The sequence below is a fragment of the Anopheles aquasalis genome, chromosome 3, assembly GCF_943734665.1.
Source record: "Anopheles aquasalis chromosome 3, idAnoAquaMG_Q_19, whole genome shotgun sequence".
NCBI lineage: Eukaryota > Metazoa > Arthropoda > Insecta > Diptera > Culicidae > Anopheles > Anopheles aquasalis.
Genome location: NC_064878.1, coordinates 52,041,626 through 52,053,548, shown reverse-complemented (window position 1 = coordinate 52,053,548; position 11,923 = coordinate 52,041,626). Strand labels below are relative to the sequence as shown.

General features: G+C 49.4%; 2 protein-coding genes across 5 annotated transcripts in view; one reads left to right on the top strand and one right to left on the bottom strand.

The window, feature by feature from the left end:
• LOC126578445 (vesicle-associated membrane protein 2) overlaps positions 1–11,923 on the bottom strand; it is a 16,358-nt gene extending 4,435 nt beyond the window's left edge. Inside the window, exons 1-7 of one of the 4 annotated variants that reach the window (XM_050241021.1) lie at positions 11,566–11,651; positions 9,240–9,959; positions 4,321–4,346; positions 2,584–2,722; positions 2,362–2,520; positions 2,235–2,286; positions 655–1,359 (exon numbers count right to left, since the gene is read on the bottom strand). In XM_050241021.1, coding sequence (XP_050096978.1) covers positions 1,349–1,359; positions 2,235–2,286; positions 2,362–2,520; positions 2,584–2,722; positions 4,321–4,346 — 387 coding nt within the window. In that variant the 5' untranslated portion in view covers positions 9,240–9,959; positions 11,566–11,651 and the 3' untranslated portion in view covers positions 655–1,348. Of the gene's footprint in view, positions 1–654; positions 1,360–2,234; positions 2,287–2,361; positions 2,521–2,583; positions 2,723–4,320; positions 4,347–9,239; positions 9,960–11,565; positions 11,681–11,806 lie in introns of those variants that run through there. The other 3 variants (XM_050241018.1, XM_050241019.1, XM_050241020.1) reach the window with 3 other exon arrangements.
• LOC126578447 (nuclear protein 1) lies at positions 5,669–6,703 on the top strand. Its single transcript, XM_050241022.1, has one exon. The coding sequence runs from the start codon at positions 5,872–5,874 to the stop codon at positions 6,058–6,060; it is 189 nt and encodes a 62-aa protein (XP_050096979.1). The 5' UTR covers positions 5,669–5,871; the 3' UTR covers positions 6,061–6,703.

The window sequence follows — 11,923 nt, the reverse complement described above, 5'->3', positions numbered from 1 at the left end:
GTGTGTTGTGGGACAGAGCAGCGCACATTCAAAATACAGGGAGGGGCGGGCGGGAACGGTTTGCTTTTTTCTAGAGGATAATACTAATTGGTGGTGTGGGGGATTTTTAGGATGATCTAATCGGTTCTCTCACCCTTCAGCTGTCACCCTTGCGCTTTACGTCGAAATACGGCACGCACGCGAGTCGTATGTCGTGGCGTCGTGGCGGACTCGTAGGTCGTAGTCGAAGGAGAGAAAGGTAAAGGGCGCAAGGACTCGCGGCGGTTTCGTGCATACATTCGCGTGGACATTCATCCGTGGTTGGGTGGTTCAGTTGGTCGTTCGGTCAGAAGAAGAGAGAGGACGAAGCAATTCGGGCTTTTTGTCTGCTTTGTTGTTGGAAGAAGAGGAATGCAACCTTCACGAATTCACCCTTCTTCCCTTCCGCCCATTCGCTTCTGCTTCTCGCGCCGCATCTCGAAGAACGTTGTGGTTGTTGAGCGTTGAGCGCACGCAACATTTGTCTTTGCATTGCATTGGGCCGAAATCGTAGCAATCGCTGCACTGCCTTAATTTTGTTTTGTGTTCTATTTGTCTTGTTTTGTTTTTTGGTTTAATTATTAATTTAGATTCCTTTCTCTTTTTTTAACATCTTCGTTTGCTGTTTTTGCTACCTTTTTTTTTTGCTGCTCGTTTACTATCAACTCACACAACGCACTTGGGGTTAATACTTGGTTTAGGGTTGTTTTTCTCTCCTTCCTTCTCTTTCGTTTAACACTGTCTCCCGTTTTTGTTTGTTTTCTTAATATTCCGTTCCTTTTGGATATGGATATGGAGTGTGGGATTATACATACGAAGGACACCGTTTCCTCCTTCCCCCCCAGGGGGGTTCCATCCTTCAAACGCATCTCGCAGCGCCCCAGCCCCTCACAAATGAACGGCCACCAGACCAGGCAGACCCCACGGGAGATACTGGACACTGGTGTACTAGTGCCATCCAAAAACAAACAAACAGACAAATCAACAAAAAAGTAATCCAATCTGACCGGGGAGGAAAATCGCTACTGGGCAAACAGAATCCCCCACCCGAAAACAAAGCACAAACCGTGCGAGTTTCCTTCCCGCAAAGGAAAACGGGAATCCGCGCGAAAGGAATTTGCGGAATAGAGCGATTGACGGGAGGAGCTCTGCTCCAGTGTCCCATTTTGGAGGTTTTTGTTTTTGCTCATACGAACATACGAATCCTGCTGCTGTGATGGGGCTTTTGCGAAACATTGTAACATTTTGTGTAGCCGGCTTGGCCCCCGGGGGAGGAGCGGGGAGCTCTCTTTGCTGTGGTAAATGTGGTCGAAGGTGTGGGTGTCGAAGCTTAATTTCTTGCTGCGCACGGGGCAACAGAGCAAATTTGTTGCAAAGAAGAAGAAGAAGAAAAAGAAAAAGAGAGAGAGAGAGAGAAAGAGAGAAAAAACGGGAAAAAGAGAAAGCGCATGATGAGATTTATCGGAACTGAACCGAAAGAAGAAAAAAAAATGACCGAAACCATGTCGTGAGTAGTAATCGTAGTAAGCATCGGCGCTGTCATGGCGTCATAGAGGCGGAGAGAGGCGTTCGCCTTCAATCGAACAATTAAGTCACACACGTTTATCACACAAAAACGTACAAAAATAAGCTGCAATATAACAAAAAAAAAAAACTCAGGACCTTCACAGGGCGACGACATTGACCTCTTAGCGCATTAGGGAGCAAACGCCATTTCTCTCAGGGGGGTCCCGCTTTGGCGTAAAAACAAAAAACAAAAAACAAACACCAATCCATCGAACGCGAAACGGAGAGGAAAAGCGCAACTTATACCCCATATTCTCCATCACACTACCTTCCTCGGACTCGGACTCTCGTTCAAACGCGTATTCTATTTGGTTTCTGTTCGATCTCGATCGTTGCACGACTTGTACGGGGTGTGGAGAGGATCGTGGGGTGGAGTGTGTCTGGTTTATGCCACCATCCACCACCACGATGTTGTTGGGCTGTCTACATGTAATTCGCTATGGAATTGATGGAATGGATTGGACGACGAAAATGGGTTAGTAAGTGAACGCAGGCACAGTGATCTGCTCTGCTCTGCTGATGGTGATGGATGCTGAAGATGCTGCACTCGGCAACATGTCGCAGGCGCGTTGCTGTCTCCTTTCGCGCTCTTTCCTTCTTTTCTCCTTCCTTCCAAACCCTATCGACTGGGACGTGTAGGGTTCACTTACCTACGATAATTGCGAGTATAACCAGACCGATGACGCCCATTATTATCATCATCTACAACGGGAAAAGGGAAAAGAGAAGGCTGTAGCACCTGATTGCACCCTTTTCGGGGGCACTCGCTACGCTTACTTTCAGGTTCTGTAGCCAGAATTTCCTCTTCAGCTTGCCGGCCTGCTGTTCAAACTGTGACGCACCCTGCTGCAGCGCATCCGCTCGATCGTCCAGCTCCGATAGCTTCTGATCTCTCTCCAGCACCTTCTCGACGTTCGTCTTCATGATATCCACGACCTACGACGGGGAAAAGACAGCCAATAAATAAGGGAACAAACAGGGAGTGCTGCGAGTCCTTACCTCGTCGACCTGTGCCTGCGTTTGCTGCAGTCGCTTCTGGGCCGCAATCTGCTGAGGCGTTCTTGGTCCTCCGACGATTCCGTCCGCTCCTGGCTCACCTCCCGCTGCCGCTCCCGGCGCAAGACCATCTGGTGCCGACCTGTGGCCGTTGGAAGAGAGATAAATTGGGGTGATTGAAGAAGTGTAAAAATTAGTAAAAAGCCAATAGCAAACGGTTTCATTCGCGGATATGAATACAAAGAACCACGATTAAACAGATTTGGCAGCAGTAAATCGAGAACAATAGTAACGCAATGGTATACTTCCTGTCCAAATCATCCTTTTAGGTGGCGGTGAAGTAACTCCTTCTAGAGCCAGGAAAGGAATGGAATACGATATGCTCTAGATCGATTGTTCAACCAGCAAAGTTCGTGAGAACCACAGCTGATATGCCGAATGATAGTTTCCAAGAACTGTTGTTAAGAATTTCGGTTGTTAGTGTGTAATGTGTAGTTGAGTAACGCGAAACGAATGAAGCAAACCAGCGGAAGCATTAAAATGAAACGTCTTGTCGTCTTGTGAATGTATTTGTTACCTTCCTTCCATCCAGCAGATGTGACAGTTCTAGGGCATGTTCTAGGGCAGATCTCGCGTGTTATATATACACAGTTACGCGTTTGCCCCCTCAAACCCCCGAGGGCCGATTACTTTCCACGCACAACTACGCCAATGCAGTTGCGAACCAGCAGAAGTAGCAGTATAGTTCCTTCTTGGAGCACCAATCCCGGGTACAACCCCTGCAGGTGTTGTATAATAAACATACGGGGCCCGTCCCGTCCTGATTTGTGGTAACCTACTTCGTCTTCGCCTTCCTGCGGCTACTGCGACTGCTACTGTTTCTGTGTCGCTGTAGGAGCCACAAAAACAACAACAAGTGTTGGCCTATAATACTGCTAGGATCATAGCAGCCAGGAAATCAATACAGCAATTGGCCTGCAAAAGAAGGGGAGACCGACGCGAGCCGCGCGTGCGCATGCGTCACGCGGCGGAAACTCACCGCCAGTCCGGCCACCGCCATCGAAAAAGGCGAATGCTAGGCCAGCGCTTCGAGTGACAATTGAACTGAACTGAAAGGGAACCACGGATCCAAGGCAAGAAGCGGAAGACGAAGAAGCCAAGAAGGGACATGATTGCGAACGTAATCCACCATACGGACGGTTATAGTGGCCGTCTTGTGGAGGCTTCCGGGTTCCGGACTTATTTGGTTGCGTTTGAAAAGACTTGCGTCAGAGGCAGAGACTGTGGCCGATTGTAACCGGCCCCCATACTGCAGTAAGAAAGGGAAGCCTCTGTGCCCCCCTTTCCACGTGTATGCAACCGCATCAATGCGTCATTTGAAGGTATTTGGTGAAGTATCGGCTCACACTTTCCGTTTCGTTTCCGAGCAACGGAGGAATTGATTGCGAGAACTGCATGCATGCCCTAATGGAAAAGCAACGAACCGAAAACCCATCATTTTGAAACAGAGAAACAGACAAGAAACTAACGAGATAGAGAGAGAGAGTGAAAAAAAACGGAAAATAGTATAACAGTGAACGGAAGAGAAGCGATGAAAGGAACAGAAAAAGAAAGAACAAACTGTAAAGCCGAAAGACAGCCTAGAAACTAGTAACTCGCTAATCAACATGCAGGTTAAGGTAGGGCTTTTTTCGGTTTAGTGTTAATGTCGCTAACGTCTGGTCGACGTGGTTCACTTACTCTGTTGCCTGCTGTTCTGCACTCATCTGTGTGTTCAGTGTACGATTCGGTTTCATTTTCGGTGTTGTTTTGTTGTTTGTAGTGATGCATGTTGTAGAGAGGGTTTTGTTTCGTATAAAATGTTGTAGAGTAGTAGTAGAAATAGAAGAAGATGTGTGTTTTTTTTTGTCGAGTATCAGAGAGGTAACGAGCGTAACACAAGAGACGCAATAGGAAAGAAGGATAGAGAAAGAATTCACATTATTCACGGGTGGCATGACTCACGGAAAAAGGCGAATGATAAACGATGTGTGCTGTGTGACGCATCTCACAATGGAGTCATTTTTATTCATTTAAAAGTCGCCCATCGCAGTAGGCGTCCCATATTGTGACAGCTGTTTTGCAGAGCCCCCCCCCCCCCCCTCCTCGCAAGAACAGGACAATCGCGTAAAGGCGCGCGTGCTAAGCTATCTCAGGAAAAGGGGGTGGAGGGAAAGAAAAAAGGCTCCATATGACGCGCCTGCATGGCGCTCACAGCCGCCCACCGTCAGAGACCGTGATGGCGTGGCGTGATGGCGTATTTATGTAAAACAAACGGACGATGGAACGAACGCCTTGTCCGGAAAGGGAAGACCGTGGAGCCGGTTGGAATCGAAAAATCGATTTTTACATCTGCATCTGTTCACGTGGCTCACTCTCGATCTATTTCCGTCCCCCGTCGCTGGTGAGCTTATCGATAATTTAGCGGAACCCGCGTGGCGATCAGATTTCCTGTCCGGTGGGTGGGGGGTTTTCTTTGGTTTTTAACGACGCAATTCAAACGAACCCCCCCGCCTCTTCGCTCGGGGGCTTCTTAGTCAAGACACACTGCTTGGTTAGCATTACGCTAGAGGGCGACTTGCGCGAGGTTCAAGATTCAATTAAGAACAAGAACGTTCGCTCTAAGTATCCGTAGTAGTGCCAATTGCTCACTAAAAAATCAACCTTCAGGTAAAGAAAAGTTGATCATAAAATAATCCCTTTTCCAGCAACAAAACGCTCTTCGGTTGATCAAGTTAATCGTCAATCGGCGCGCGTGAGGGGCAGAGCAACGTGCTTAAACCGCAGATCGAAACACCACTCGCAGCGCTCAGCCTGCTTTGTTTTCGAAACGAAAACATCGGCAACAAGGCATCTACGCGACTGCAGCCAGGCACACCACCAGCAACGCACGCACACGGGCACCTATCGCTCTCTCTCTCTCTCTCTCTCATCGGATCGGCGGCGACTCTCCTCCAACACGGAACCAACACGAAGACGATTGCGCGCGCGACCGTGAAGGAGGCAGCGGCCCCCATTGCGTTTTTGACATTGGGAGCAGTAAAAAGCGAGCGGCAGTACTAACAGGGAGAACAGTAAGAGTGAGTCTACCGAGCCGTGAACATCGGGGAAGCGCGCGCACCAACGGGGGAAAAAGAAAAGAATAACCACCAACCAGCCAAGCGAGAGCTATCGGACCATCAGGAGTTTACAAAGGCAAACCATCGATCCATCGATCCATCCAAGCAAGCAATCGAAACTAGCCCGAGGAAGATGTCGGACGATTACGATAAGTACGATCTCGAGATGGAGAAGCACATCCACTCGGGGCACAGTGGCAAGCAGCGGAGCAAGAAGGAGGCGAGCGACCACACCAACCATCACGATCCGAGCGGCCATTCGCGCAAGATTGTGACCAAGCTGAAAAACACGGAATCGAACAAGAAGCAGCCAGCCAAGTAGAACGAACGTGATGGCACCACGAGCGAGCGGGGAGGACGTACATTCGGCTTCTTTTGGCAATCGATCGACCGACCAACCGGAGCGGAGACGGATTCGGAACATTCGGTGTGCTACGGGAGCTTGGTGCCAGGGAAGAGTTGTCGGGCAAGGGGGATCCAAGGAGGCTGAGGTGTTGTGTTGAAACAGCTGCAATCGTTGCCAGGAAGATGGTAGATGCAGCAGCAGCAGAAAGGCAGGAACCTCGCCTACTACACTCCATCACCTGACCTCTCTCCCGTCTGTCCTTGCAAACGCAAACGCCCTTCGCTCTTCCTCCTTTCATGTCACGTCCTAGCCGCGTCCTCCCGTGCCCCGCGCATTATCTCGGTTAGGCTGTAAATTCCGCTTCCCCGCCTGGTGTGTGAGGAGGGTGATGGTAGTGTCGCTGCCACGCTCTCGTATATATGAATGCGTAATTATTACTTTCCGTGTGTGATTACTTATTAGCTACATCGAGGTTAATACGTTTTTTTTTTCAAAGAAAAAGGCTAATCATTATGTTTTAATAAATGTTAAAAAGTAATAAAAGAAGGAAGAGTACCCTCTTCCTTATCATCTCACCACCGTTTTGCGATGGTTTGAGGTGATGCAAAACGCAAACACAGCTTACTGAGTTTCCTTTTTGTTTTTCCTCGCGATTCGCGTTCTGTTGTTCTATCCGCTGGTCCGTTGTTCGGTTCGTGTTTACGGCGCAGCGCGTCTCGAAGACGCTTACTGCGACTTAGCTTAGAGGCGTTGAGCGCTCGCGCGCACACACATTTGGCCAAGTTCTTCTTTCTCTCTGCCTCTCTGCGTGGTGCTGTTGTCTCTTGAGCCATCGATCGCGCTCCGAGCGCGGAGGTGGCGCACGCATTTCGAAACCGGTATGCCGTGGCTGTGTACCTCGCTAACCTCTCGCCATCGCCATTGCCATCGCCACGCACCACCTGATCCGCACGCACGCGCAACCGGTTGCTACGGTTCTTGCAAGCGATGTTATTTGTTTGTTATTATCGCCACCGCCGACTGTGGGGGCCTGCTAGCTACAAACTGCGCGTCATTTTTGGGCATTTTTTCTTCTTGTTTCTTCATTCAGATCCACCGGCTTACCGATGCCGGTCGGCGAGGAACACAAAAATAAACATCCAAACCACGGCATGTTGTGTATTATCTCATCAGCCGGCCCCCTGGTTTAGGGGCCCTTGAGGTGTGTTTTGACGAAGGGGCCCCCAGAAGAGGGAGTGCATCTCTCAAAAGGCACTTTCAGAAAGCCAATAAGCGACCAGCCACTAGCGATACGTAAGGTGATAAGAGCGCTTGGCGCTATCGGAACGCCGGCAGCAACCTGGCGCTGGTGGCCTATTTAATCGCTTTTTGTGTTTTGCCTTTTCGGTGCACCTTTCCGGGTATCAGCGGCACATTTATTGCTGACTGGCCAGGGCCAGAAGTTGGGTCGCCAGATGAGGAATGGGAACGGTAGATCGATCAGCGTTCGCTGTGTGTTTTGATAACACTTGGCCAGCAGAAAAAGGGGTGGTAGAAGGGATCCTGCAGAGGCAGAAAGCTTCCTTGCATCACCGAGAGAGAGAGAGAGAGAAGCTTTCGCCCAAGACCAAGATCACTGCACCGGAGATGCGTACAAAGAAGTAGCAGCCTTAAGGTAACTGGTCTAAAAATTGCTTGCTCAACAAAACCGTTGGCCTCGCCTCGTGGTCACATGGTACCAGTGAAGAGAACAAGCTGCTTACTTGGAGAATACATGGCTCGTGGACGCGCTTGTTTGTCGTCGTCGTCGTCGCCGTCGTTCTCGATAAGAGAAGTGCGTTTCGATTGCGACATCATCGTCATCGTGATGCGCGGAGGCCACACACTGGCTCGTCACGAGGCCGACGGACAGATTGTCGTTGTGTTCGTTGTTCGATGCGCACGTTTGGTGAAGCTATTTTGGGGGTCAGCGGCGGCCGTTGATCGAGTTTCAGTGAATGCGGTGGAGGGGCTTCTAGCGCCACAGCGTGTCTGCTAGTTATTTTCCAGAATAATCCATTCCACTGCTCTCGAATGGTCTCGACGGTACCCGTGACCAAAATCGTCAACAAACGATTGAAATTTCACAAATTTAGAATCCAAAATAACGAAAATGGATGGCGAGAACAGTAGGCTACGGAGAACGTGCGTCAAGATGCAAACTCGATGCAAGTTGAAAATAGAACAGAACCGTTTTTTTTTTATGGAATGCGAGAAGAAGCGAACGAGCGGCCGAATCGTCAGTCAGTTTGCCACCGACCGGCGGCTTCTTGCTCTTCTCTCTTCCCCATTTTATGCTCTAGTTCCCGATGCATGCAGCACTACGGGAGCGTTTGCAGCTGCTGCAGAAAAGCTGCATCGGCCAGCACGATGCAACGGCAACATCGAGACGAAGTAACATAGGAGCCGTTGCTGCTGCTGCTGCTGCTGCAGCTGCAAACGAATACTGATAACATCGGCAGGGTTACAGCGAGTGTGGATGTGTAAGTGTGCTTGTGCGCAGGAGGAAATTAAACTCTCTCTTTCTCTCTCTCTCTCTCTCTCTCTCTCTCTCTCTCTCTCTCTCTCTATCTCTCTCCCTTTCGGAGGTAATCCTGGCGATCTCTAATTTCTGAATCCAATTCGCTTTTGCTTTTGAATGGAGAAGCATGGTTGATGCATAGCCAGCATTCGTTGAGCATCGATTAGAATAGAAATTTCCATCGATTTACAAACATTTTTTTCCATTTTACTCCCACAGCGAGAGAGCGAGAGAGAGAGTGAGAGCGCGGTGGAAAATCATCACGAGAGAAAATCGGTCAACGCGAGAGAGAGAGAGAGAGAGAGAGAGCGAAAACGGGGAAACCATTTTCCCAAAGGTTACTTCTTGCATGTGCAAGCGAGACAGCGCACCACTATGCAATGCAGCAGCAGCAGGACCACTTGGCTGTGTGTATTGATGTGTCATGGATCCGCCTTGCGTACAACTTGTACCATTGACCACGCGCACACATACAAACACTAGGTGACGAAAAGGATCCCCATTTCCACGCCGTTTTCCTTCACGCGCAGGCGACTCGTTTGTTGGTGAAATTGTTTCAAACCCTTTCGGGTGAATTGATGCTCAAAGATGACACGCTTGCCATGCGAATACTTACATTTTCGATTGGATTTAGTTACTCAAGGCCGACCACAGACACACGCCCTGTGCGCTCGCTGTCACTGGTGGTATGCTGATAGACCGAGGAGCAGCTTCGTCGCTTAAAACCCTTTTTTGGTTGGTGTTTCGGAGACCGAGTGTGCTGGGAATAGAGCTGATTATGATGAACCGACCGACGCACACGCTGATTAGCACACTGGCACTGATACTGAGGGGGGTTTTCTTCTTTTTCCCACCAACAGAAATGCGCTTTCCTTTTCGATGCCTCACTGTACCGCTCGCTCTCTATCGCTCTTCACTTTCTTTTGTTAACCAGCAATGGCTACTCGATGCACTTTGCTGCTGCTGCTGCTACTGTGTAGGGGACGAATCGTTGTTGCTCCACTGACTTTTCACTGACAATCACTGGTAAGTATACGCACACAGTCACACATGGAGTACCACACTTTGGGGGACGTCTGCCTTTACAGCTCGGGAAGAAAGGGACACGCGGACACGTGCCTTGTGCACACACTTCGCAGCCTACCGCTTACAATAGTGCTGGTTGCACACACTTGAGACACCAAGGTGCGATGAATTTTCACGAATGCTGCTGCTGCTGCTGCTGTTGCTGCTTCCTGCGCACTCGCTGCGTGTGTTGGCTGACGTCGTGGCGTGACGAAGGATGAGGGAGGAACACTTCCAACATGAACTGACTTTTCCCTTCCGTCGAACGAGGCTGCGAAAAAGGTTGCGTCGGAAAGGTGGGAAAATAAGGACAACGTTCTTGGGCGACTTTGTGTGCCTCTCTCTATGTGTGTGCTTCATTCGGAGGATTGGAAAACTTATTTTTTGGGAACATGCCCGAGAGTGGAGAAAGAGAGCGTCCCTTCGCAGAGAGAGAGAGAGAGAGAGAGCGGAATAGAGAAGACGAAAGGAATATACGTCGAGTATCCTTACGCTCCCGTGAGTACAACGTTTGCATGTGTCTGGGTGTGCGCAAGTGAGAGAGCGATAGAGGAATAGAAACAAAGTATCGCTCGATGATGAAAACGACCATCAATGTCACATGAGATTTTCCAGCCAACTATTGGTATTGGAACTGCAATTTCCACCTCAAAAAGAATCATTCGAAATTCTGAATCCAATGCCACAAACTTTCTAAAAAACCCTTACTTACAGACCATTGCTTTGCAACCATTTTCTAAAAAAGGAAAGCAACGGTAAGAGGGCCTGATGGCAATCAAATATGGAACATTATGAGACCTGCTAGCGGTACCAGGATGCGCAACGACTGATGGAGTGCAGAGGAAAAGTCCTGCCGCTCGCTTTTAGAAAGTTACGCAAAAGCCACCACTAATCGGGACCACCATCGGGATTTGGGCGAATTTTCAAACGCATAACCATGTCCTGTTTTCGGTTCTGCTCGACACGGTCAATGGTGATTTTTCATTGGTCCCTAGCCTAGTGGTTCGCCCACGGAGTGCTTCCCGTTATCGGGTGATATCATATGTGAGGCAGAGGTGGGCCGACAATGCAGATAAATGTGCGGCGCGATACGTGTGTCCGTGGGCGATTGTGTATGTGTCTCTGTGTGCTGTATGTGTGTTTTTCTCGGTGACCATCCTCACGGCCAACAAGGACGCCTTACCAATAAACGGAACGGACTGCGAGCGATATGCAGCGAGAGCAGGATGGCAAGATCAGGCAGCCACAGACTCTCCTCCAAAAAGTCTCTCTCTCTCTCTCTCTCTCTCTCTCTCTCTCTCCATCGCAACACTCTCTGCCTACTCTTTACGCATCGGCGAAGGATGGAAAAAGATGGTGGCAATCGGAGCAAGCTGCTGTCATTCAATTCGCTCTCTCTCTCTTTTCTCTTACTCAGAGGAGTACGAAAAATCCCTTCTTTTTCTTCTTCTTCTACCCTCGGTTCTTCTACTTCCATCAACCGCGGGCCACGTGAACAAATGTGATGTGAGAAAAGCTGGTTCCACGAAAAACCGATGACCAAATGGATGATCGGTGGAAAAACTGGCCTTCTGTTTTTTTTGCTCGCTTTCTTCAAAAAGTCACACCATCGCCAGTCGTCGGTGCTGCCAGCACAGCTGCTACGGTTCGTGGTCGGGAAAAATGTGTGCCTTCCAGGGTTTCCAGGGTCCTTAAAAAGATTGTTCATTGATCGACAGACACAGAACCGTTTCTGATTCACGCAACGAACACACATCTGAGACAGATTCACGTCCTGCATAGTCCACATATTCCACTGTCACCACCAAGCCGAAAGGTGTGGAATCGAAATGAGGGGGAAAAAAATCGCTAATGACCATCTCCTGAAACCTACTCACAATTAGCGGGTCATAGACACGCACACGCTCACTGTCACACCTCTTACTCGCTCTTTACTTCTGCGACAATGGACTGTTCCTGTGTGATTGTATGTACGTGTGTTTGGGGCACACTAAACCGAGAAAAAATCAGTTAAATTACGGAACGCGGAACGTTAGTGAAGATGGTTAGTGATGAGGAAGAAGCACACAACAACCCAATAACCCAAGCACCCCCACCATCAAACGTTACTGTAACAACCTCGGAGGAACACAACACGACCAGTCGCCTTGCCGTTCAGATGCCGTTTGCCAGCCCGAACACCACTCCGAGTCGCTAGCGTCACTGGAAGGACCGGATTGCAATTCAGCAAATAGG